The sequence below is a fragment of the Phymastichus coffea genome, unplaced genomic scaffold (genome assembly GCF_024137745.1).
Source record: "Phymastichus coffea isolate CEN01 unplaced genomic scaffold, Cenicafe_Pcof_1.1 PCOF00045, whole genome shotgun sequence".
NCBI lineage: Eukaryota > Metazoa > Arthropoda > Insecta > Hymenoptera > Eulophidae > Phymastichus > Phymastichus coffea.
The window spans coordinates 1,664,571-1,686,341 of NW_026706856.1; the positions used below are offsets into that span (position 1 = coordinate 1,664,571).

General features: G+C 31.8%; 1 protein-coding gene across 9 annotated transcripts; it reads left to right on the plus strand.

Moving 5' to 3' along the window:
* The first annotated feature begins 1,817 nt into the window (after positions 1–1,817).
* LOC131664799 (1-phosphatidylinositol 4,5-bisphosphate phosphodiesterase classes I and II) lies at positions 1,818–20,219 on the plus strand. 9 transcript variants are annotated; one of them, XM_058936180.1, is made up of 19 exons: positions 1,818–2,511; positions 3,266–3,552; positions 4,081–4,227; positions 5,233–5,504; positions 5,969–6,471; positions 6,562–6,682; positions 6,767–6,962; positions 7,147–7,513; positions 7,617–7,805; positions 8,977–9,186; positions 9,298–9,617; positions 10,009–10,329; positions 10,687–10,743; positions 10,997–11,198; positions 11,259–11,389; positions 11,462–11,565; positions 11,661–11,979; positions 12,102–12,293; positions 12,431–20,219. In XM_058936180.1, the coding sequence occupies exons 2-19, from the start codon at positions 3,454–3,456 to the stop codon at positions 12,551–12,553; spliced, it is 3,873 nt and encodes a 1,290-aa protein (XP_058792163.1). In that variant the 5' UTR covers positions 1,818–2,511; positions 3,266–3,453; the 3' UTR covers positions 12,554–20,219. The 9 variants fall into 9 exon arrangements, with proteins under 9 accessions (XP_058792163.1, XP_058792164.1, XP_058792165.1 ...); XM_058936181.1 differs by having other exon boundaries at positions 1,818–2,499; XM_058936182.1 differs by having other exon boundaries at positions 1,818–2,484.
* Positions 20,220–21,771: the final 1,552 nt, after the last annotated feature.

The following is a 21,771-nucleotide window of genomic DNA, read 5'->3' on the forward strand; positions in this document are numbered from 1 at the left end:
ATTTCTGAGAACGAATGGGAAAAAACAAGATAATAAATACGATTTTAGTGCGATCGATAAAAGCAATTAGTCGTTTCGAAATTGTCTTTTCTTAGTATAAAACTCAGAGAAATCGCGAGAGGTATTCTCGAATAAAAGTTCATTTTAGAGCAAACCGAACTTGGTTGGACTTGATTAATTGCAGATTTAATTTGATAGAACTGTCAATAAGTGAAAAGCAGTGCTCTTGAAAGTTGACGGCGAGCACGTGCAATATTAAAACCCGTCGTCCGCTGAGGAATTTAATCAATAAAACAAGGCGTTCAGTCGCGATTCGAGCTCGAAAGTACAATTGATTAAAGCGTTAAATGCATATGGGTCGGTGTTGCGGCGCCGCAATAGTGTCAAAGTATATTATTAGCTTGGAAGCTTGGCTTGGCTGGCGCGTAAAAATGCAAAAACCCAGCGCTCGCGCCAACCAATTGGAAATCGAAAGTCGCAATACACGCGCTTAGCACACATTTATTGACGCGCGTTTTTCGCTCCAACACATAACTACGCAATGTTCCCGTTTCAGCGAAATGCAAATTCAGAATTTTCACGCTACGTTGCTCTGGCGCTCATTAGCTTATAAAACGTCGGCCTGACGTAAGTCCTTCGCCCGAACTCGCTCATTATTATCCGAGAGCTTGCGGCAGCTTATTTTCGAGCGTCGCGCCACGACAAAATCAATCCGACGAACAAACTTCGCCAGCTGCTGTACGTGCGTCTGTCAGTCTGTGCTGGTATACATCATGCGCGCTCGATGCCTTTCATCCTTCCCTTCCCCTTATAAATTAGCTTGCATACATTCATCTATATACTTTTTCTCTTTCTCTTTGAAAAGGAATAGACGCGCCCCATTCAGCTATTGCCCTTTTGATGCTGCTATCTCCCTTCTCCTTGCCATGCAATTAGGTTGATTCTTTTATTCATGGATTTTTCATTTATCAGATTCTTTTTGCTTGCCTATATATCCGTGCTCTACGGTACGATCATATATCACCTCACCTCATTCGCACCATTTATTCAGTCGAACTTTATATTGATGGATAAACGCTGTTATCCCTTCGGAAAAAAAAGAAGGAAGATTAGCGCCCGCAAGCTTTCTCGGCTCAACTTTCAATATGTATTGGTATTGAACTATTCGGTTTACAACGTCGAATGCAATCTCATTTTTATTTCCATCACACATAGCTACATAAATTTTATTTGAAGTGAAACTTGGACAGTATTGACTGTGATCAAGAAAAAAAGGGCTGTTGAATATTTGACCATGGAAATGCCGAAAGTTCAGAGCTTTTTCGAACGAATGAATGGACCTGCCGTTAGAGAGGCGGATCAATTATGTTTACGTATCAACAAGTTGACATCAATTTGGCGCTTAAAAAATCAAAATAGATTTTCTCAGAATGTGCAGTGAACGACATGTGTCAGAGTGCAAATAATAAAGAATCATATGGAAAAGCTACTTACTGTATTTTTGTATTCGAATGCTAAAGCTATTTCTTCGATGTATACGTATTCAATTCCCGGCTATAAAAGTGTCACTAAATTCTGTTAAGTGCCATTTTTCAATTCAAGTTCAAAAAGCGACACCTCGCAAATAGCAATCGTGTCGCGTATGAATATATATTAGACCAAGGCATCAGCTAAACGAGCGAGGTAGAATGTAAGCTGAGCGTTGTCACTTATACGCTATAAATTTTCCGTAAACTTCTCTTGGACCAGGCGCAAAGTGAAAGCTTCGTTCTTCTCGAAAAAAAAGAAAAGCTCTAGTACATTCATTAGATCCGTCATCAATTTCCATTAGGTCAGTTATACTCTCTTCTCCGATATAATGTTTCTGTTTATTAAGCAGAAAAAGTCGAGGTACATGTGTACGTATGTTTATCGTCCAAAAAATCGTGGCGATCAAACCTTCTTTTAGAAATTTTAAAATCTTAGTCGAGCTTCTCTCTTCTCTTATAGTGCCATCGTTTTTTGCGCATACTCGCGCGCGCACAACGTCATAAGCGCACACATCAACAGTAACATATACAGTAACCGCGGTGGAGCGCAGGCGCCAGTAGCAGAAGACGGCAAGAAGAACCTATCTAGCCTACGCTGTGAGCCGTCTGTCTCTGAACCGAGAACTGCCGAGAGAGAAAAATAGTCGAGTTGCGGTAGTGGTTGCGCTCAAGAGTCGTGCGAGCCTCCTGGTGTGTCTGCAATACGAGACCACACGTAGTTTGAGCTAAGAAGAATAAGCTCAACCGAGACAAATATATAATAACAATAATAATAATAATAAACGCGCACACATTCACATAGCAGTTAGTCTTCGTGTGTGCCCTCGGCCTCGTAATACACCTGACGCAGTTACAGTCTCTTTCTCGCGCGCGCTCTCTGTGTATATTCACCAGTTTTCGGGGAGGAGCTCCCGCGCCAGCGCCGTACTAGTCGCAGCAGCCTCAACTCCTCGCCGTCGTCTGTCTGCTTGTCTGTCTGCTTGTCTGTCTTTGCACAAGTGTTGAATATTGCAGTAGCTCTCTCTCACTCTCTCTCTCTCTCTCTCTCTCTCTCTCTCTCTCTCTCTCTCTCTCTCTCTCTCTCTCTCTCTCTCTCTCTCTCTCTTCTCTAGTCAGGATGTCCGTCCTTGCGATCCAGTGCTTCCATTTTTGACAACCGCGGATAGCTTCCTCTGCAATCTCTCTGTATCCCTGTCAACATCTCAGACAGGTGATCATCAGCTCCCTATCCTCACCCTCATTATTTATATAGCGCCTACATAACTTGTTTAAGTGGGCTCCCTCTTCTTCGTTATATTAGCTCTGAACGCTATTTTTTGTTAGATTACCGTGCCTTTCAGTATGCTGTACACAGCTTGATTTCTCGCTGCACAGAGAGACATTATATATTTTGAATCTAACATATCATTTAGCCAGAGTTGAAATTCTAGCTGGCAGTGTTTTCTTTCAGCGCTTTTATATTCGCGTAATTGTTAAACACAACCAAGCTTGCGTTGGCTCTCTCAAATAAATAGACGCATAATATACCTTAAAGCGAATTTTAAAGCGAATCGTTTTCTCGCCTTAACTCGCAGTGCTTTGACTGTTTCTGCCTCAGTCATACTGCTGATTGGTTAGAATTACGCAAAAATTGTTGCTGTTTTTAATTGGCTAGAGTTATATGCTTCATGTATTTACTGAAGTATTACTGTGTAATGAAGGATACAAGTAGGTTGAAACTTAATGTTCCTTTTTAGTTTGGTCAATGTTGGGCAAGGTAGATCTGTGTACCCAAAACATAACGGCAATTGTATTGCCCATGGGTAAGCTCAAGTCAAGATTGTAATAGGGAAACTTATAACTAAGCAAGTTATCTTGTGGTGGAGTTCATTAATATTTATACCTTTGAGTGGTTTCATCTAAGTCAAAAGAATCAAACATAAAAATGGCAAGTACCAAATCAGCAGAGAACGCTGTTCAAACTAAACCCATTGAAGTGTCTCAGCAGCTCCAGGATGGTGAAAAGTTTGTCAAGTGGGACGAGGTAAGATATTTTTTTATTTTAGAATGACTTATAATGTTGCATACACTTTTTGCAAAATTTAAATACAATCATTAGACTCAGAAAAAGTACATCCATTAGAGAGTGGATAGATATATCTTCACATTTTTAAGAGTGATAACCGTTATTTAAAATGATTGCTAAACAGTATCAATGTTATGTTCTGAAGTTTAATAAGCCTTAAGAATTCTTTTCTAATCATTCTTTTTATATCAAACATTCAAAGAACTATCATGTTACTTGTATATATAATAAACGTATTTAAGGAGGTGAAGAATACTTTCATAAAAAGCATGTATCACTTAATTTTACATCAAAGAGGAAATAATTAAAAATAGCAGTAGTTATAGTTCAATTTGCAATAGAAATTATAAATATATCCTTGGTAATTAAAATGCTACTGAACTAGTGATATACCTAATTAGAAGTCCAATAAATGTAGATAAAATTTCTTGATTTGATCAAATTTTGAATTGACCCCAATTGTATCCTTATTATGCTTGAAATTAGGATTCAGGAATAGCAACACCAGTCACTCTCAAAGTGGACAAAAATGGTTTTTATTTGCACTGGATAGATCAGCACAACGAAATGGATATGCTTGATATAGCTATAATTCGTGATACACGAAATGGAAAACATGCTAAAATACCCAAGGTGATTACTGACAGTAAAATTTATGAACTTGGATTCATAATGTTGCATGCATGCATCTCATGATAGTCATTGATTGTTATTAAAATCAATTGTGCATGTATTCAACTGTTTTTAATTTTATTTAACACAGCATATCATTCTATTGCATTTCTGCATGGATATTAACATTGCACAATACTTTAAATTAACAGTTATTGCAAATTTATAATTAGAGTATGTGTACATATGCAAACATATTATCTTGTTTATTGATTTGCTTTAAATTTAGTGTATATCGTTTTTAAATTACTTATGTTAATGATAAGTTGAGAAATATTTGCATAATTGTACACAGGGTCATTCAGGACTTATTTATTATATAATCAATTTAAATACTATTTGACAAGAAAAGATTTTATTGATATTCGTTATAGAATTGATTGAACGTTGAAGCATGATTTTACTTTTTACATAATATACTCAATGTTTAGACATAACACAATATAACTTATATGTTTGATTTCTTAAAAAAATATTATTCTCAATGTTATTTGGTTTAAAGTAATTAGCTAATCTATGTATATAGTTAATGGAAAGTAGAGTTATTTTTTTCATGAATAATTTATCTAAAATTCAATAAATTTGTTATACTTGGAAAATCTTGTCTGCAAGTAGTTATGCATAGTACATTTTTTTTATTACTAAATTACTCGTTCGCAACAATAAATTGATGTAGTATCTTAGCATTGATTTACATAAAAATTTTCGTATCGTTGTATTGAGATATTTTAGATTCTGAATTATAATTATACGCAATTTAATAATTCTATGTTATACGTTGAAGATTTAGAAATTTTAATTTGATTTTCAGCTTTTCGCTTTGTACTCGTATTTTAATTAAAAAATCTTCATTAAATACAATTAGCTTTCTAATTTGCTTTCTTGACATACATGTGACTCTAGTGAAAGAAAATTAAAAGTTGGTGGGGTAGTTACATTGAAATAAATCGTACGACAAATTTGCAGGATCCAAAGTTAAGGAGCCTTGTAACAATGGGCTCTCAAGATTCTTTAGAAGACAAGACTATTACTATCTGCTATGGTTCGGATTTTGTAAACGTGACTTTCATTAATTTCTGTACAACTCGTGCTGATATTGCGCGTCACTGGACCGATCAGATTCTCCACTTGGCTTATAATCTCACACAGCTTAATACTAGCACAATAATGTTCTTGCAAAAGGCGCACACAAAATTGACATTATCGGCTGATAAACAGGGAAACGTACCTGTCAAAAAGTAAGTTTTATGAATTACTCTCTGCTCTCCATTTCGATTTGACGCAGGTATTACGACGAGTGCTCTAACGGATTTTTTGAAAAAAAAAAAGAACTCAGATTTACGTTTAGATTTTGTAATAATTAATTCTTGTAAGTTAGATATACAGTTTCAGGGATTCAACATTCGTATTTGCTATTTCAAGCTTTTCGCAGTATTTTTTACGATTAAATTAATAAAATGTAAAATAGACCAGATATTTGTGTTTTCTTATACATGCTGAAACTCACAAACTTTTTATTCACTGATAAAGCCTTTTATATATTCCATTATTTTAACAGCACTACTCAACGTATATGATAACTAATCCATTTTTAAAGCTTCGATGTCTAAGCTTCAATTCTTCTCAATTCGCAGGCAGTTTGTTTTAACGTCGTCATATTCTTCAATTAGAATACGAAACAATAATGAATTCATTGTTTTAGCATCGTAAAGATGTTCACGCAAAACAAAGATGACCGAAAGCGCGTGGAGAAGGCACTCGACATATCCGGCTACGCGTCAGGCAAGAACGACTCAATTCCACTGCAAAAATTCCAATTCGAGGAATTTTTTAACTTTTACAAGTCGCTGACGCAACGTTCGGACGTGGAAAAAGTATTCGACGAGATAGTGGGCAATCCGAAGCGCAAGCTGATGTCAGTGCCGCAATTCGTGAAATTTCTGAATGAAACGCAACGCGATCCACGTCTTAATGAGATCCTCTATCCTTATGCCAATGATGCACGCGCCATGGAAATAATCGATCAATACGAGCCCAATAAGCACAACGCCCAAAAGGGCCAACTAAGCTCCGACGGATTTCTTCGTTACTTGATGAGCGAGGATAATCCCATTGTTGCCGTGTCCAAATTCGAACTGTCCGACGATATGGATCAGCCGCTCGCTCACTATTTCATCAATTCTAGTCACAATACTTATCTCACCGGTGAGTTTGCGCGCAACAAATCTTCAATCGGAAAACACCTTTACACCCTGACGGCCAAACTGATGTAGAATAACTTTGATTCGTTCGCAGGTCATCAATTAACTGGCAAAAGTTCGGTGGAAATATACCGGCAATGTTTGTTAGCCGGCTGTCGATGCGTCGAACTTGATTTCTGGAATGGTAAATTCGACGAACCCGTCATTGTTCATGGGTAAATATTCTCATTTATTTCCGGCAAAAGGCAAAACTCTCAGTCTGAGACTCGGTCAATTATTGCTCCGTTAACAATTTGCAGCTACACTTTCGTACCTGAGATCTCAGCTCGCGAAGTTATCGAGGCGATAGCAGAGAGTGCCTTTAAAACATCCGAGTATCCTGTGATACTTAGCTTCGAAAATCACTGTAACCCAAGGCAGCAGGCTAAAATTGCTCAGTACTGCAGAGAGTACTTTGGTGAAATGCTACTTGAACAGCCCCTCGAAACACATAAGGTAACTCGCTAACGTTACAATATATACTATATATAATCAAGAAAGACACGCTTCTTCGTATATTCGTCAATTTACTGCAAGTTGATGTGATCAAAATTAACCTTAGAAAATTTGCGATGACAAGGCATCAAGATAAATAGTCGCGAGAAACCCTTACTAAACTGCAGTTTTTCATAATTTGTAGTTAGAACCCGGCCAAGAGTTACCACCGCCGTCGCTCTTGCGAAAAAAGATAATAATAAAAAATAAGAAAAAACATCATCACCATCATCATAAAAAACACCAAAAAAAGCAGCAGCAACAGCAACAGCTGCAGGCTCAAATAGAGGGCAACGAGGGAAATGCTGAGGCCGGCCAAGAGAACGGGAACGAAAGTCAAGCGAGTAAAGGAGAAAATGGTCCCCCACCCGATATTATTCCGCAAAGTGAAGTGGTTGATGGAGTTGTTGTGGGTAATGGAAATGGCGAGAATCAAATAGGAAATGGAGACATTCATCCGCCTATGCTACAACAACGACAGGGTAGCAAGGATAGCACGCAAGATGACGACGGTACGTTATTTTATTTTGTCAACTAATGTTTTTCTTTGTATATTTTTCATTAACTAAAAATGATTTGTCTTTTACAACATCAAATCAATTTCAATATTTCTAGATGACGACGATGAATCAAGCACCGAAGAAGATGAATCGAATGTTGAAGATGGCAAAGTGAGACTCAATGACAAGGATCAAGTTGCCGATAAAGTAGCTGCTGCAAAAGAAACAGAAGCTGGAGCTGAAATATCAGCTCTTGTTAATTACGTTCAGCCTGTTCATTTCACTAGCTTCGAACATTCCGAAAGTAAGATGTTTTTAATTTTTATTAATTATTCATAGGAATTATTAACATTTCATGTAGAATCTTTTCGTTGAATATTTGTAAATGTAAATTTACACTTGACCTCATTATAAAACGTTAAGAATATCATTATTCCATTAATATTCATTGATCAATCCATGCTAAGCACATGTTTAATGGTATAATGCACAATATGCATCAGAAGGGAATATGTAATTATAACACAAGTGCACATACGGTCAACACTTTCTCGTTTACAAAGGCCACATTTCGATCGATGGCCTTCTTTGATGACCCCGAAATAATAAACCGGTTACTCATCCATCTGCGATACGTTTTGAGAATTGATTCCTTTTCGATGAAATCGTATTTTTCATTTGCATTTTAATTCTTTAAAACGTTTTGTAGCCACTAGTCGACCCACAGGTTTTTTATATAACATTTACAATAACTAAAATAAGAGATGATTTAAAAAATAATCGTTGCCAATTCTTTTTACGTAAAAGTGTCAATAGACTTGTAAAATGAAGAGGACCAAGAACAACAAGGAGGTCGCGATGAAAGTAGCTCAATTTCTTAAAGAATCCTGGCACAACGAGGGGCACGTTTCCGATAGTGTCCGTCTATTTTGGATAATGCTCGGTTACATCAATCCAGGCTCTTCAAGTAATCGCCGTTATGTTCGCCTTTCATTTCGTCGGTGTCGCTTGTTTCATTGTGATGCACACTCTTATTATCAATTGAATGCAAGGCATCACTTTCGTCTTCGGTCAGCGAATCTATCCTTCTATTACGCGGGCTGCATTTTGAGAATGTGAATTGGGTAATTTCGAATGACTTTTACGGTAAAATTTCTGAATTTTTACTGATCGAATTATCATTCAACAATTTTGAAATTTTTAAGTGATTAAAATTTATTTACAATTTCATTAAATTTTTATCACAAATTTCTAATTTCATATTTTGAAATAAAATTAATAGTATTACGAGCTTTAGATACGTAAAAGCTTCATTAATGTGATCTAGCAGGCGTATGTCTATATAATAACAGTAGAGATAAACATTGTTGAAAACTACGAAAATTGGGTCTGGCTAGATTGTTCTTTTTTCCTAAAATCAAGATAATTTGTGCAATAAAATTGTGGTAAAAAATTATTAAGATATTAATTTACAGGAAAAAATAGAACTTATGAAATGTCATCTTTTGATGAGAAACAAGCCACAACTCTTTTGAAAGAACGACCATTGGAGTTTGTCAATTATAATAAACATCAACTCTCGAGAGTTTACCCGTCGGGAACACGATTTGACTCGAGTAACTTTATGCCTCAAGTTTTCTGGAACGCAGGATGTCAACTTGTTGCTTTGAATTATCAGACTTTAGGTAATGTTTTTCAAAATCCTATATATAAAATTTCTTAATTTATAAAGTTATATAATTATAAACAGTACTAGTAAAACAATAAAAGTTAAATTTATTTTTACTTTGCTTTAGATCTTGCTATGCAACTAAATTTAGGAATTTTCGAATACAATAAGCGATGCGGCTATTTATTAAAACCTGAATTTATGCGTCGAAAAGATCGTCCGTTAGATCCATTTGCTGAATCTGCTGTAGATGGAATTATTGCTGGAATGGTCCGTATTCATGTTATATCGGCCCAATTCTTAACAGATAGGAGAGTCGGGACTTACGTAGAAGTCGATATGTATGGCCTTCCGGCCGACACAGTTAGAAAGAAGTTTAGAACGAAAACCGTTCCAAATAATGGTATTAATCCAGTATATGATGAAGAGCCATTTATTTTTAAAAAGGTAAAATGATATATTAAAATTTTATTCTTTTATAATATTTTTTATATAAGAGCCATTTAGCTTTAATTGAATTCTGACAATATAATAATTTGAATCACTTAAATAAAATATAGTCCAAAGAGCGCTGAAACAATAAGCTTTTATAGACTCTACTCTTGGAAAGTTTAATTATTCATAAAAAAACGCTGCCTTAGCACGACTTATTTAAAAAGGATAAAGCTTTTAGTATTTTTAAGAATAAATCATTGCAATTAATTTATCGATAATCAATAATCTAAAAATATATGACACCTATGTCAACCTTTTGATGATGATCGTTTTTTTCGCATAACCAATTAGTACTGAAAGTATCAATCTCAACCAATAGTCAGTCAAGTGATTATATTTATAGATAGTATTACCAGAACTAGCATCGATACGAATAGCAGCATACGAGGAATCTGGCAAAATGATCGGGCATCGAGTTCTGCCCGTGGTTGGCCTTTGCCCAGGCTATCACCATGTGGCATTGAGAAATGACATTGGTCAGCCCCTTCCGTTGGCGAACCTCTTTATGCATGTCATTGTTAACGATTACGTACCGGATGGTCTTAGTGATTTTGCTGAAGCTCTCGCCAATCCAATCAAGTATCAGAGTGAACGTGAAAAGAGAGAAAAGCAATTGGAAGTGCTCCTTGATGATTTGGAAGAGCCAAAAGAAGGAGAAGTCGAGGTATTTTATAGTTATTTTTGAATATTAAGCTATGGTGCTATTAAACTATAACTATGCGTTCTTTAATAACGGTCTTACAGCTTTTAGTTAGTTTATTAACCAAGTTATTACAATTATTTATAAACATCTTACAATATATGATTTTATATCACTGAATTTGCTTATTACGTGTATTTTCGACTATTTACTAGTATAATTTTATTAGATTCGTACACTTCAGATTTTATTTCATTGATTTTAAGATATAACATTCACATTCTATCAAATGTTTACTTACATTATTCAATTTAAATGAAATTATATGAAAATTGTGTACATATGTCTTAGAAATATGAATAATCTAACAAACTCTTATAGATTAAAGAAAAAGTTAAGGAAAAAGGTGGCAGTGGACCAAGTTCCTCTAAGCCAGCCGTGAGTTCTTAAAGGTTTTGTGATCTTTAAATAGGAAATATCAATAAAAAAATAATATCTTTTCCTTTTATTTTTTCAACTTCTATCATTGTACTCAAAGTAATTTAAAATTAAATATTCATTTTCTTCGAAGAAGATATATATTATTTAATAATAGTTTAATATTTTTGTTTAATCGTTTTAAAATTTCCTATCTAAAGATGAAAATCACCTACTATATTACAAATTTAGTAAACCACTATTTTCTATTCAGGACGAGAGTTCAAAGTCAAAAAGACACCAATCGATCGGAGAGCTGCCGGGATTAATACCAAGTACTGGTAGTCCACAGGGAAGACCTTCAATAGGTGCGATAAATACATCTGATTCTCAGGAGATAGAAGATGGCGGGACCTCGTTGACTGTAAATATTGCCGATGCTTCTTCCAATAAGAGCCCCTTGAACGCCAGTATGAGTAAGTATTTATCAGAGGAAAGTCGAATTCTAGAACAGCTCTGACTTTTCCTCAAAAAAGGTTCTTTTTCTATAGCATCCGAAGAGATCATCGCCGAGCCTTTGGACAAGTTTATGGAAAATAAATTGGTAAAGGAGAAGAAAAGTGAATTAGAGAAAAAATTGGAATCTTTAAGAAAGAAACAAGAAAAAGTATTTATAATTATTCTACTCACTATAAAAATTCGTTTTACAACTTATTAATTTTTTGGCTCACGTTTGCAGGAGAAAGTACGGGTACAAAATGCCAAGGGCTCTGTTGATGGAGAAAAACATAAATCCAAATTCGTAAGCCACAAAATTTTGCAACGTTTGTCCAGTAAAAACATGTACGTAGAATATTTATTATCAATTTGATTAATGTTGACAGTAGAGGTAGCTGTTGTTCGAATGAACAAGTTTTATTCTTCTATCTCAAATAAAGATGCTGTTTCAGCTTTTCCAGTGAAGTAGCTCTAAGTACCATGGCTCTACCTGAAGCAGCAGAGTCAGTTGAGGTGGATGGCAATGATAGTCTTCCGAAAGGATTACCGCGAAGTCAGAGCGAACGTTTGCTCGCAGTTTGTCGAGAGCATGTTCAGCAAGAGCGTGAGTTGCAAGAAAAGTATTACGAAAGTATGTTCAATACATTGGACAAAATTATGAAGTCCTCGCAGTCCAGTCAGTTGAAGACACTTCAAGCTCTTTACGAGCGGGAAACTGTTGATGTAAAGCGGAAGTTACAAGCTATGAGACATGAAGAGGTATATTAAATACAATATAAAATTAGGATATTACAATTTCAATTAATTTCCAGCAAATATTTGTGTTTAAAATGTTGACATATTACTATCGTTACATTATATCAACTTAAATTAAACAATAGGTAAAACAGTTAGCCAAAGTTCACAAAGATAAAGCTGAGTTCGATCGTATGAAGAGGGAGGTAGCAAAATCAACCGTGGAAAAAGGAGTTAATGAATGCACAAGATTGACAAAGATTTATGAAAAAAAAAGAGTTGAACTGGAAAAACAGCACGAGGAAGTGAGACAAAAATTGGAAGAAGAAAAAATTAAGGTAATTTGTCTTCAATTACGTAATGAGTTATTAAAACTTTTATTAAATTACTTAAAATTAAATTACTTAAAATTCAATATATAATCGAATTTTTTACTAATGATTGTAAATGAAAATTTTACGTTTCTTATTCGTAGGTACGGGCAGCTCTTCAGGCAGAATTCAACAGCCGTTGTAGCAAATTTGAAAGTGGCGAAGATTTGTCTCCAACAAATGATGGCCCGGAAGTCCCTGAAGGTGTCAGTGAAAAGACTTACTAGCAAGAGGCCACTGGACATTCTGGTTGGTTGCGTTGTTTCCAACGAAATAAAAGTCAATGATGGGATATATTATTTCAACGGTGGGAATCCGTTTTGATATTACGAGAAAAGCCTCTCCGTGAATAGGCTCTATAAATTGACCTTGAGAAGCTTATTAAAATAATAATACCCTGACAGGATATATGAAGACAGTTGTATTTTTGGTATATTTAACATTCCAAAATCGTGTAAAACTGATCTTCGATGAAATTGTATAATTGTCAAAGTCACTCAATGAGAAAGAGGAAAGTGTTTGATTTAGCGACGTTGTCATCACGAATTGTAAAAGCAATGAAAACGTTTACGCATAAAACACCACTTCATTAATATTTGACTCATAGTCACAGTATTAAATAATTAAAATATAAGCAGAGAACCTTTTGCAAACAATAGAAGATTAAGGTTGATGATATGCTTAAAAAACAAAAAAACAAAACAAAAAAATCTGGTTGATGAAATAAAGTTATTTAAGGTGAAAAAGAGATGTACTTATACGATGGGAATGTGATTTTAAGTAAGTGTAATCTTTGTAAAATATAATTATGAATCTTGTTGTTATATGTATAAGACGTGATACCTCCACTCAGCTTATATTGATAAACTTCGTACAAGAATTTTGTCAATAAAGTATAAATTTGTTCGGGTAATAAAACCAGACCCGCATAGAATCTCATCGGCCTAGCGGAGTCTTCAGGTTTTGAGTAATGTGTTAGGAAAAACAATACAATTATTCGATTTAATATTTTTTGTTAGCTAAGGCGTTCGTCACCGAAATTCATTGTGAGTCGATCTATAGAAAGTATATTTTTTAAGATAAAATTAATTGGAAAAATATTGATTTGTAAACAGTTAATTAGGAACCTTAACTTTTTGTGAAGGAGCTCTAATGAGATATTTTTTTACGGTAAAATAAATTTTGGATGTTTATTTAAAAAAAGGAAAGTCAAAGACGATTTAAACTAAAAAAATGGACGCGTTATCGAAAATAATTTAATTATCAAACAAGTCTCCGTAGACTAATTTTTTCAAAACGACAATCAAAAATGTTACACGTGTAAATATTAACACTGATGTAATATTTTCCTCGTTAACATTAATTTTTATGAAGCGTATGTATGAGGAAGTATAAAATACAATTTATTGAAAAAAATTCTTATAAATTGAAAATATGAAAAGTAAAAATATGATACAGATAATAATATTTATAATTCTTATTCAGATTAAAATATATATCAGGATAAATTCCACATAGTCGTGATATTAATGTACTACTATGCATAGCATAAAATTTTTAATTCTACTCGCTGCGGTTATAAAGAATAGAAAAATTTTCAAAGATGGAATGATATATATGCAGAACTAAAGTTGAAGCATATGCAGAATTAAAGTTCAAGAACTAAAAATAAAGCTATTTTCAAAAACTGCTTCTCGTCCTTCAGTAACAGAGTATAAAACTGACTAATATTAAACATGTTGTTTTATAGACGCGACGCGTTGTGATATTAATGGATCTCAAAGCAATCGTAGGATCGCTGTGTAAAACTTAATTATATGTATGCGCTCAGCGAGAGGAAAGATAATAGTGTGATGCGAAAATAGTCAAACGCTTGAAGTTATAAAGCGTTTTATCATTGATGGATTCATTTACAAATTGAAATAATCATGAATTGTTGGTTTATGCGTGTTAATTATTTTCTACGATAAATTATTTTTTAAGAATTGTTTTCGAATTTTTTCAAGTTAACTATTACAAAAAATTGGCATGCTCAGTAATACTATATATTAAATATATTGTATATATTGAAGCAATATGCTATGATATACGAATTCCAAAATATATTTATGTTTATATTGAATGTCAATTATATTTTTAAGGATTATACGTAATTTCTTCCAAATAATATACGCATCTTTCGAAATGTTGTGCTCAAATTATTTAATGAACTATGCTTCATTTGCTATGCGTACATTTTACTGAGTATGCCATTGTACGAAAAATTTTCATTATCGATTACACTTTGTACTGACAAATTTTAAATAAAATACATACGTTTTTTATTCTTTATCGGTACAAAGTTCTTCAATTAAAATATTTTGTCATATCAATTTATTGAAGCACAAATACCGATAAAAAAGCTAAATAAATATGTATTTTCAAATTTCCGCCATATACAAAAGAAAAGATTGTTGACGTTTTTGAGCTTCCTCCGCTATCAGCGTTAATTCTATTGTGAAGGTTATTACTAGTTATCAAATTATATATCGAAGGAAATCTAAATGGAGATTTTCTATAAAAGTGAACTATGTATTTATTGTGGTGAGTATACAGCGAAAAGTTATAATATAAATTAATTAAATTAATATGTAAAGAAATAACTTATAATTACGGTACGCACTCGATTTATGATATTTTCAGAGACACAATGCGAAATTTCTTGAATCTCAAAAAAAAATTTTTACTTTTGATATATACATATTTTTCAGTTACTTTTAAGACCGCTAATCTCAGCAACTATATATCATTACGTTTTATGCGTGAACTGTAGCAAACTGTTAGAACATATAACAATGAATCAAGAGAGCATAAATTGAAATATTATTACAAAGAAAGAAAGGAATGTAATGTTCTGTTCTTCCAATTACAAAAGGACTTCCATGTAACTTAAACTTGAACGTTAAGCATCTTAACGTTAATGGTTTCTCTTTTTGTTATTTAAAAATTTGTGTAAATAGATTAAGAGGAATAATAACAAAGCTAATAATTACTTTATAAACTTCGCGTTAAAATATTATTATGTGTTATTGCTGTTGATGTTGTTGAGCATATATAAGCGTATAGATATATAAGTTATGTCTTCTGTAATCTCTTACGCGAAATTCATGCGATAGAACTTATTAAGTAAGAAAATCGCCAATGTAAATAAGCACATCTGAATATTATAAAATATAATGTTTTCATGAATACGCATCGAACAGCTAGGTTCGAAGTGGCCTTCCGAAAAAATTAAGTTTTATTTAGTAGACAATATTTTACTACCTAGTTCTCGTTAAAATGTTCACTGCACTTTGAGCATTTAAACATTATCCAAATATTATATTATTTCAATAGTGTAATATCGCTGGATCACAGTGGAATAAAGTCACGAAACTAGTCTTTAATGATGAGATAAAGTCATATTGTAATCAAGTATATGATTTAGTCGACTTTTATTTAGTAACTATATAAATAAGTTTGTTAACGTGTTTTTTTGTTTTTGTTTCTGTTTTGTAGTATCTTTATTTTGAGAAACGACTTCGATCCCTACAGCTTTCGAAAATCATTCTGCCAAATCGAACGTAAAATGAAAGTCTAATCAGCTATCTTCTTCCAATGATTCCTAAAATATCTTTCTTACAAAAGATATAATTACGTGTGTAAACATCATCTAATACATAATAAAAAAATCGGTTTTATACACAAATTAGTTTCTACCCAAATTAATCCATACAAAAAAATGTCCTTCAAATTGAAGTTTAGTTTCTAGGCTTATATAAGGGATAAATCATATCTCCCATTTTAAGTAGGCATTTTCTTAAATCCATATTGGATATTCGATTGAACTTCAAAATTGCAATTTTCAAAATTTGTATATTTTGCTGGGTATATTGTTCGATATTTTATGTATAGTTTTTACAAGTTCAACTGAATAATACATTTTATATGATGTGTAGCTCTCCATTAACTCCAAAAAATAGATCAATGACCAGTAAATTTCTCTCAATGTAATGTTAAGTCAATGTCAAGTCGCGAAATGAAATTGACAATGACAAATATCATACATTTGTAAATATGATATTTTATCCATCAAAAAGTGACTTCTTGTTAAAGATAAGATTTTTTTGTAATATCAAACATTTTTATTTGAAACATTAATGAAACTGAATAAATTGTATTTGAAATTTAATAAGCTCTTACTAGTTTATCAGAAAAAAATCTTGTGGATTCATACAAATGAAACTAACAATGAATACTAGAGTTTTATAAATATTTCTCTCTTCCAAGACGATTTTCTTATAAAATAATAAAAACCAGCCAATGCACCGATTTTTCGAGTGTTATTTGAGAAATAACACCGGAAATGAAAATCATATATATCGACATTATTTACCAGAACTAGGTGTGTAACTAATACTAGTTGTCTACATATTTTATACTTTTGTACAAATTTTGAATGAAAGTGTTCTAGAAGTCTTGTTGTATTTAAACTTGATAACTTGAAAAGTAAATAATTAAAATAACATTTGAAATTAAGTGTGAAAGTACTGAAAAGAAAATAACCCCAGTTGTTAAAATTAGAGTCAAATAAATAGGTAATCATAAAGTTCTTTTTGCTATATGGCTTTTGCACTTTCTCTGCGATGTTATATGCTGTTTACACACTTTTCCATTTCTACTATTTCTTGTGCATCTTAATATCGTTAAATATTGTTAAATATGAGTATATCTAACATTGTAAGTTAAGCTAGAGTAACTGTAAATAAATTGGAACAGACGATTATTGATAATAATAAAAATTAGATTATAAAAGTCATAGTGATGATCGTCTGATTTTTGCTGTCTAAATAAAAAAGTTTTATATTCCTCTAATTTATAGATCATTGTAAAACACGTCTAAATGACATGCGATAGTATTTGTAAGAATTATTAATAAAGTTGTAATTGTTAATGGTTAATTCACATCAAATCGCTGTGTGTGTGAGTATAAACGTAAAAAATAGTTCGTCGCTTCCTGTCGTTATCACTTATTGCAAATCAATTGACCAGTAAATTAATTAAATTTGGTTTTCTACGTAAAATATATTCTATTTAAAAGTATTTGAAACTGTCAAATGAATCGTTAAAAATTATTCAATACTTGTACCTGTAAAATTCTATGGTGCATTTGATTTACGTAATAATTAATTTATTAGATAATATGAACCTGCCTCTTTATAACATATATTTAAATAAAAAATTAAGCAATATAAATATCTACGCAGTTAATCTGTAGTCTTACTAGTCGAGACGCTAAAGGGTGTTTTTTTTGTATACATACAATGTCTTTCTAAGTCTTCGTGCAAGTATAACAAAAGGATACACATTGTATACTCCATGAAAATATGTCAGAAAATCACACGAGCTTTTTTCTAAGTACAAATAATTTTGCACGATGAATCAATTGTTTCATAAAAACATAAAAAAACATAATATCGAGGCCATCCTTTAATACATTCACAGATACCCCTCGGCGTCCGGTCTAAACGTAAAAGCACTGGTTAAATATTCAATCATAACAGATGTGACTTATAGGTAGTAATTATTAGTGAAAATCAAAATGTCTCTTGACTGAATAAGAAGTAATTTTCTATTCTGTGTAAAATTTAATTTATAAATTTGTAGAATACACCATTTATCACAACCCATTATAAATTACTGTAGTAAATGGTTCTCCAAAAAAAAATAATATAAAGCTTATTAAAAAAAAGAGCATTATTTATAATTCAAACTTGGTGAATGATAATTTTTTAAACATCTACATCTAATAACACTTATTTAAATATGCTAACACAACTAAATAAAAGTATCAGTATGAATTTCAAATAGTATAAGAATAAAAGAATGGTCATTTGTTATCAGATTGTGTCGGTATACGATATAAAAAGATAATGAGGTTTACGGACAAGTATTGAATCGATGTCACCCACAAATTTGAAATGGAAATAATAATAATTAAAAAATTTTTAAATATCCAATGGAACTTTAATGGCCCTTTCTCTAATACACTTGTGCCTTGACTTCAAAAATTATTCCATAAATGTTGTAATTCTATTCTGTGCACACAAAAGCATGGATCGCGCCATTGATTCTGCTTCCTTTTCAGCGAAGGGTTATAATTGATGTTCGATGTTCATAATAATATAAGAAATAAAATTAAAAAATTACTAAAAATATAATACATGAAAAAGGGACTATAAAAATGTAATTTTGTCATGTGAAGACGTTGAAAATTGTTATTGAAAGATACGTAATCGTACGAAAGTAAAAGGAAACGCAATCACTTTTATGATAATAAATTAACATGTTAGTATTTCCTTATAACAAGCTTTCTGAAATAAAAGTTTATTATTATTTTATAAATGTGAGCTGAAATTAATACCATCAATTTTTTAATGTAGCTAATTTAACAGTAAATCTGACGGTTGAAAGCAACTAACAACTATATGCTGGAAATTCTATTACAATCTTATATATCAGTACATGTATATATTTTTTTAAACATTAAACATCGTAAATTCTGAAAATTTTCAGTGTTTTTCGTTTATTTGTTTTTGTTTCTGTATTGTTAATATTGATACAAGTAGGTCATATGATCATAAAGGTGAACGCGTTTGCTGATATATGTCACTTGATATATTTTTGACATGATTTGACGATATTTTTTTATTTGAATAATTCTAATGTTTGAGAATGTTTATAAAATCAGAAGTGAAATTTATTTGAAGATGAATATGAAATAAAAACAGAAGGTAATGAAAATTTCAAACTTAAACTATCAAATTGTATGTACGAACTGAATCTGAATTTTCTAAGCATGCTTAATTCCTTATTTAGAATTCTATAAGATTGAATAAGAAAATATCTCAAAACATATAAGTAAAAGTAATAATAGAATCACCATTAATATTATGCTACGGAGATATATAAATAGATTTTGTTATTTAAAGATGAGGCAGATTTTAATAGTGAGGTAATATTAGAAGTGGCTTTGTTTTTGTCCACTTTGCGTATCAATTTTTTACATCATATGAACTAAAATTTAGAAGCTAAATTTAAATACTAATAAAAAAGATTTTCTTGAAACTAATCCATTTGTCCAATCGTCTTGTTATAAGAAGAGATCTTATAGCGAGAAGAAATCATCTTGTAACAAGAGGGACTTTCCTCTCCAGATTATTTTGAGAAGAATCCACTTGTTATAAGATTTTTTTTTCACGGTACATAACATGGATAGCACTGCACACGAATAGTTTTGTTTATTTGCAATCATCACGTCTGATAATCAAAAAATATTGATGTATCTTAATTAAATAAAACCACGGCCCTTCTTTAGTTCAAATGCTATCATTCAATTACGAAAAGAACTCTTTTGAAACTGGGATGATCATGCTAATGTCACCGCAGTCGAAAATACATTAAAACTCTTCGAAAAATGTATAACAATAATATCCTATTATTGAAATTTCTGAAAGCGTATGCATAAATATCATCCGAAACAAAAAAAACGAAGTAAAGATATTTCCAATAGATTTTGTTAAGTGTAAGCAAAATAATTTCTTTAAGATGCACATGTATATTTGAGACCATTATATTAAATGAAACTGACATTATATAGACATATGTTATCATGGAACTTAAATAAGTTTAAAAATAAAATATATCCATGTGTATGCATTACAATTACTTAGATAATAATAAACAATTGTTAATTACCAAGCAAATGTGGAGAAATACGTGCCATTTTAATAAATATAAAAAAGAATTACATTCTATAAATGGCTGTATTGCAATGTAAAATCAAGAAGAACTATTGGCATAATAAAGTTCATGTTAATCTCAATATTTAATTTTATTTAATATCATATATTATATAGCTCTACTATTCATTATCACTGATTTTTTTCTAAAATAAAAAGTAAAATTTGTTTATATTCTGCAAGTATTTTAGAGGATGACTTGAATATAGTTTGTTCATAAAAGATCAGGCGTATAAATGATCTCTAAATTTTCCATAAAATTTTTTGATAAAAATATTGATAAAAATCCATTCGATTCAAAGAATATTAATTAAAGTAATAAATAATATGATATATTGCAACTGTTACCATTCTAACCTTAAATATTTTAAAGTGATTCTCTTATGTGTATTTAATATATATTTTGGAATGAAAATTATAATATTTTTTATTTCATTATCTTTTCACTAATCTTGAAAAACCGCCAATCGTTCTCGTTCTGAATAAACGAGCAAAGAATCGCTTCTCGAAAATCTAAGCAACTCGTAGCAAGTGTTTTCATACAAGTCTCACGCAAAGTGTAAAATGAATTTATCAATATATCCAATCAAAATTTAATATTATTAAAACCAGCCATCATAACTGCAAACAATCAAACAGTGCCAACATCATCAATGTAATTTAAAAAAATAAATAAATAAAAATACGGAAGAAAAAAGAAAACAAAACAGAATAGAATTCTATGTAAAGCAAAAGATCGAGAAGTAGCTCGAAAGAAAATAGAATAATCAAGAAAAGGGATACCAATATCAAAGACTACTGGCTAGGAATTTCCAACAATGCAGCTGTTAAAGTAAGCAACAAATTGAAAGGATTGCAAGTTCAAAGACGAAATCAGAACAAGTAATGTAAACACAACGCCAGCAATGTCGGTAGTCCTTAAACCGTTAAAATAACCGTAGATATTCATAATATATAGTAGTGTTTTAAATATCAATCCGTCAAAAGATAAAATCGCGAAAAATGAGTTCACAATCGAAGTCCAAACAATAATAAAATAAACATTTTAATTGATAATCTAGAACTATTCACCAATATGATAGCTAAATTAGAAAAGAACCACACCGATTTTACACGTCCGAAAAATAGATCATTTAAATCCATTTTCAAAAATATGAACCCTTCAGTTAACGCAAATTATATAAAACAAGAAATTTAATTGTATAATCACAAAATAATAAGAATTTCTAACATGAAACATAGAATAACAGAACAACCTTTACCAATTTCTTCGTAGAAATAAAAGCTAATGAAAATAACAAAGAAATATACAAAATCAAAAAACTTATGAACGAAATAATCATTTTGGAATAACCGTGTAAGAAAGAGATATTCCTCAGTGCATGCGATTGCGATATCAGAAATACGGTTAGACAAAAAACTATTGCCACAGAACTCCAGTCTGTGTTAAATGCGCGAATAATCATTTAGCTTTAAATTGCCCTATTCAAACAAAAATAAAAGATATCAAACGTGCCAACTACGGCGGAAATCTTCTTCGGTAAAAATTAATCTCAGTGCTCAGACCAAAAGAAAGACCAAGGCCCTGAAAATGCTATTATACTAAATATTACATGTGCACTGGT

Coding starts and splice junctions, on each gene's coding strand:
- LOC131664799 (XM_058936180.1), top strand. CDS start 3,454: ATGGCAAGTACCAAATCAGCAGAGAACGCTGTTCAAACTAAACCCATT. Junction 11,390..11,461: donor TAAGAAAGAAACAAGAAAAA/GTATTTATAATT, acceptor TCACGTTTGCAG/GAGAAAGTACGGGTACAAAA. Junction 11,566..11,660: donor CGTTTGTCCAGTAAAAACAT/GTACGTAGAATA, acceptor TCTCAAATAAAG/ATGCTGTTTCAGCTTTTCCA.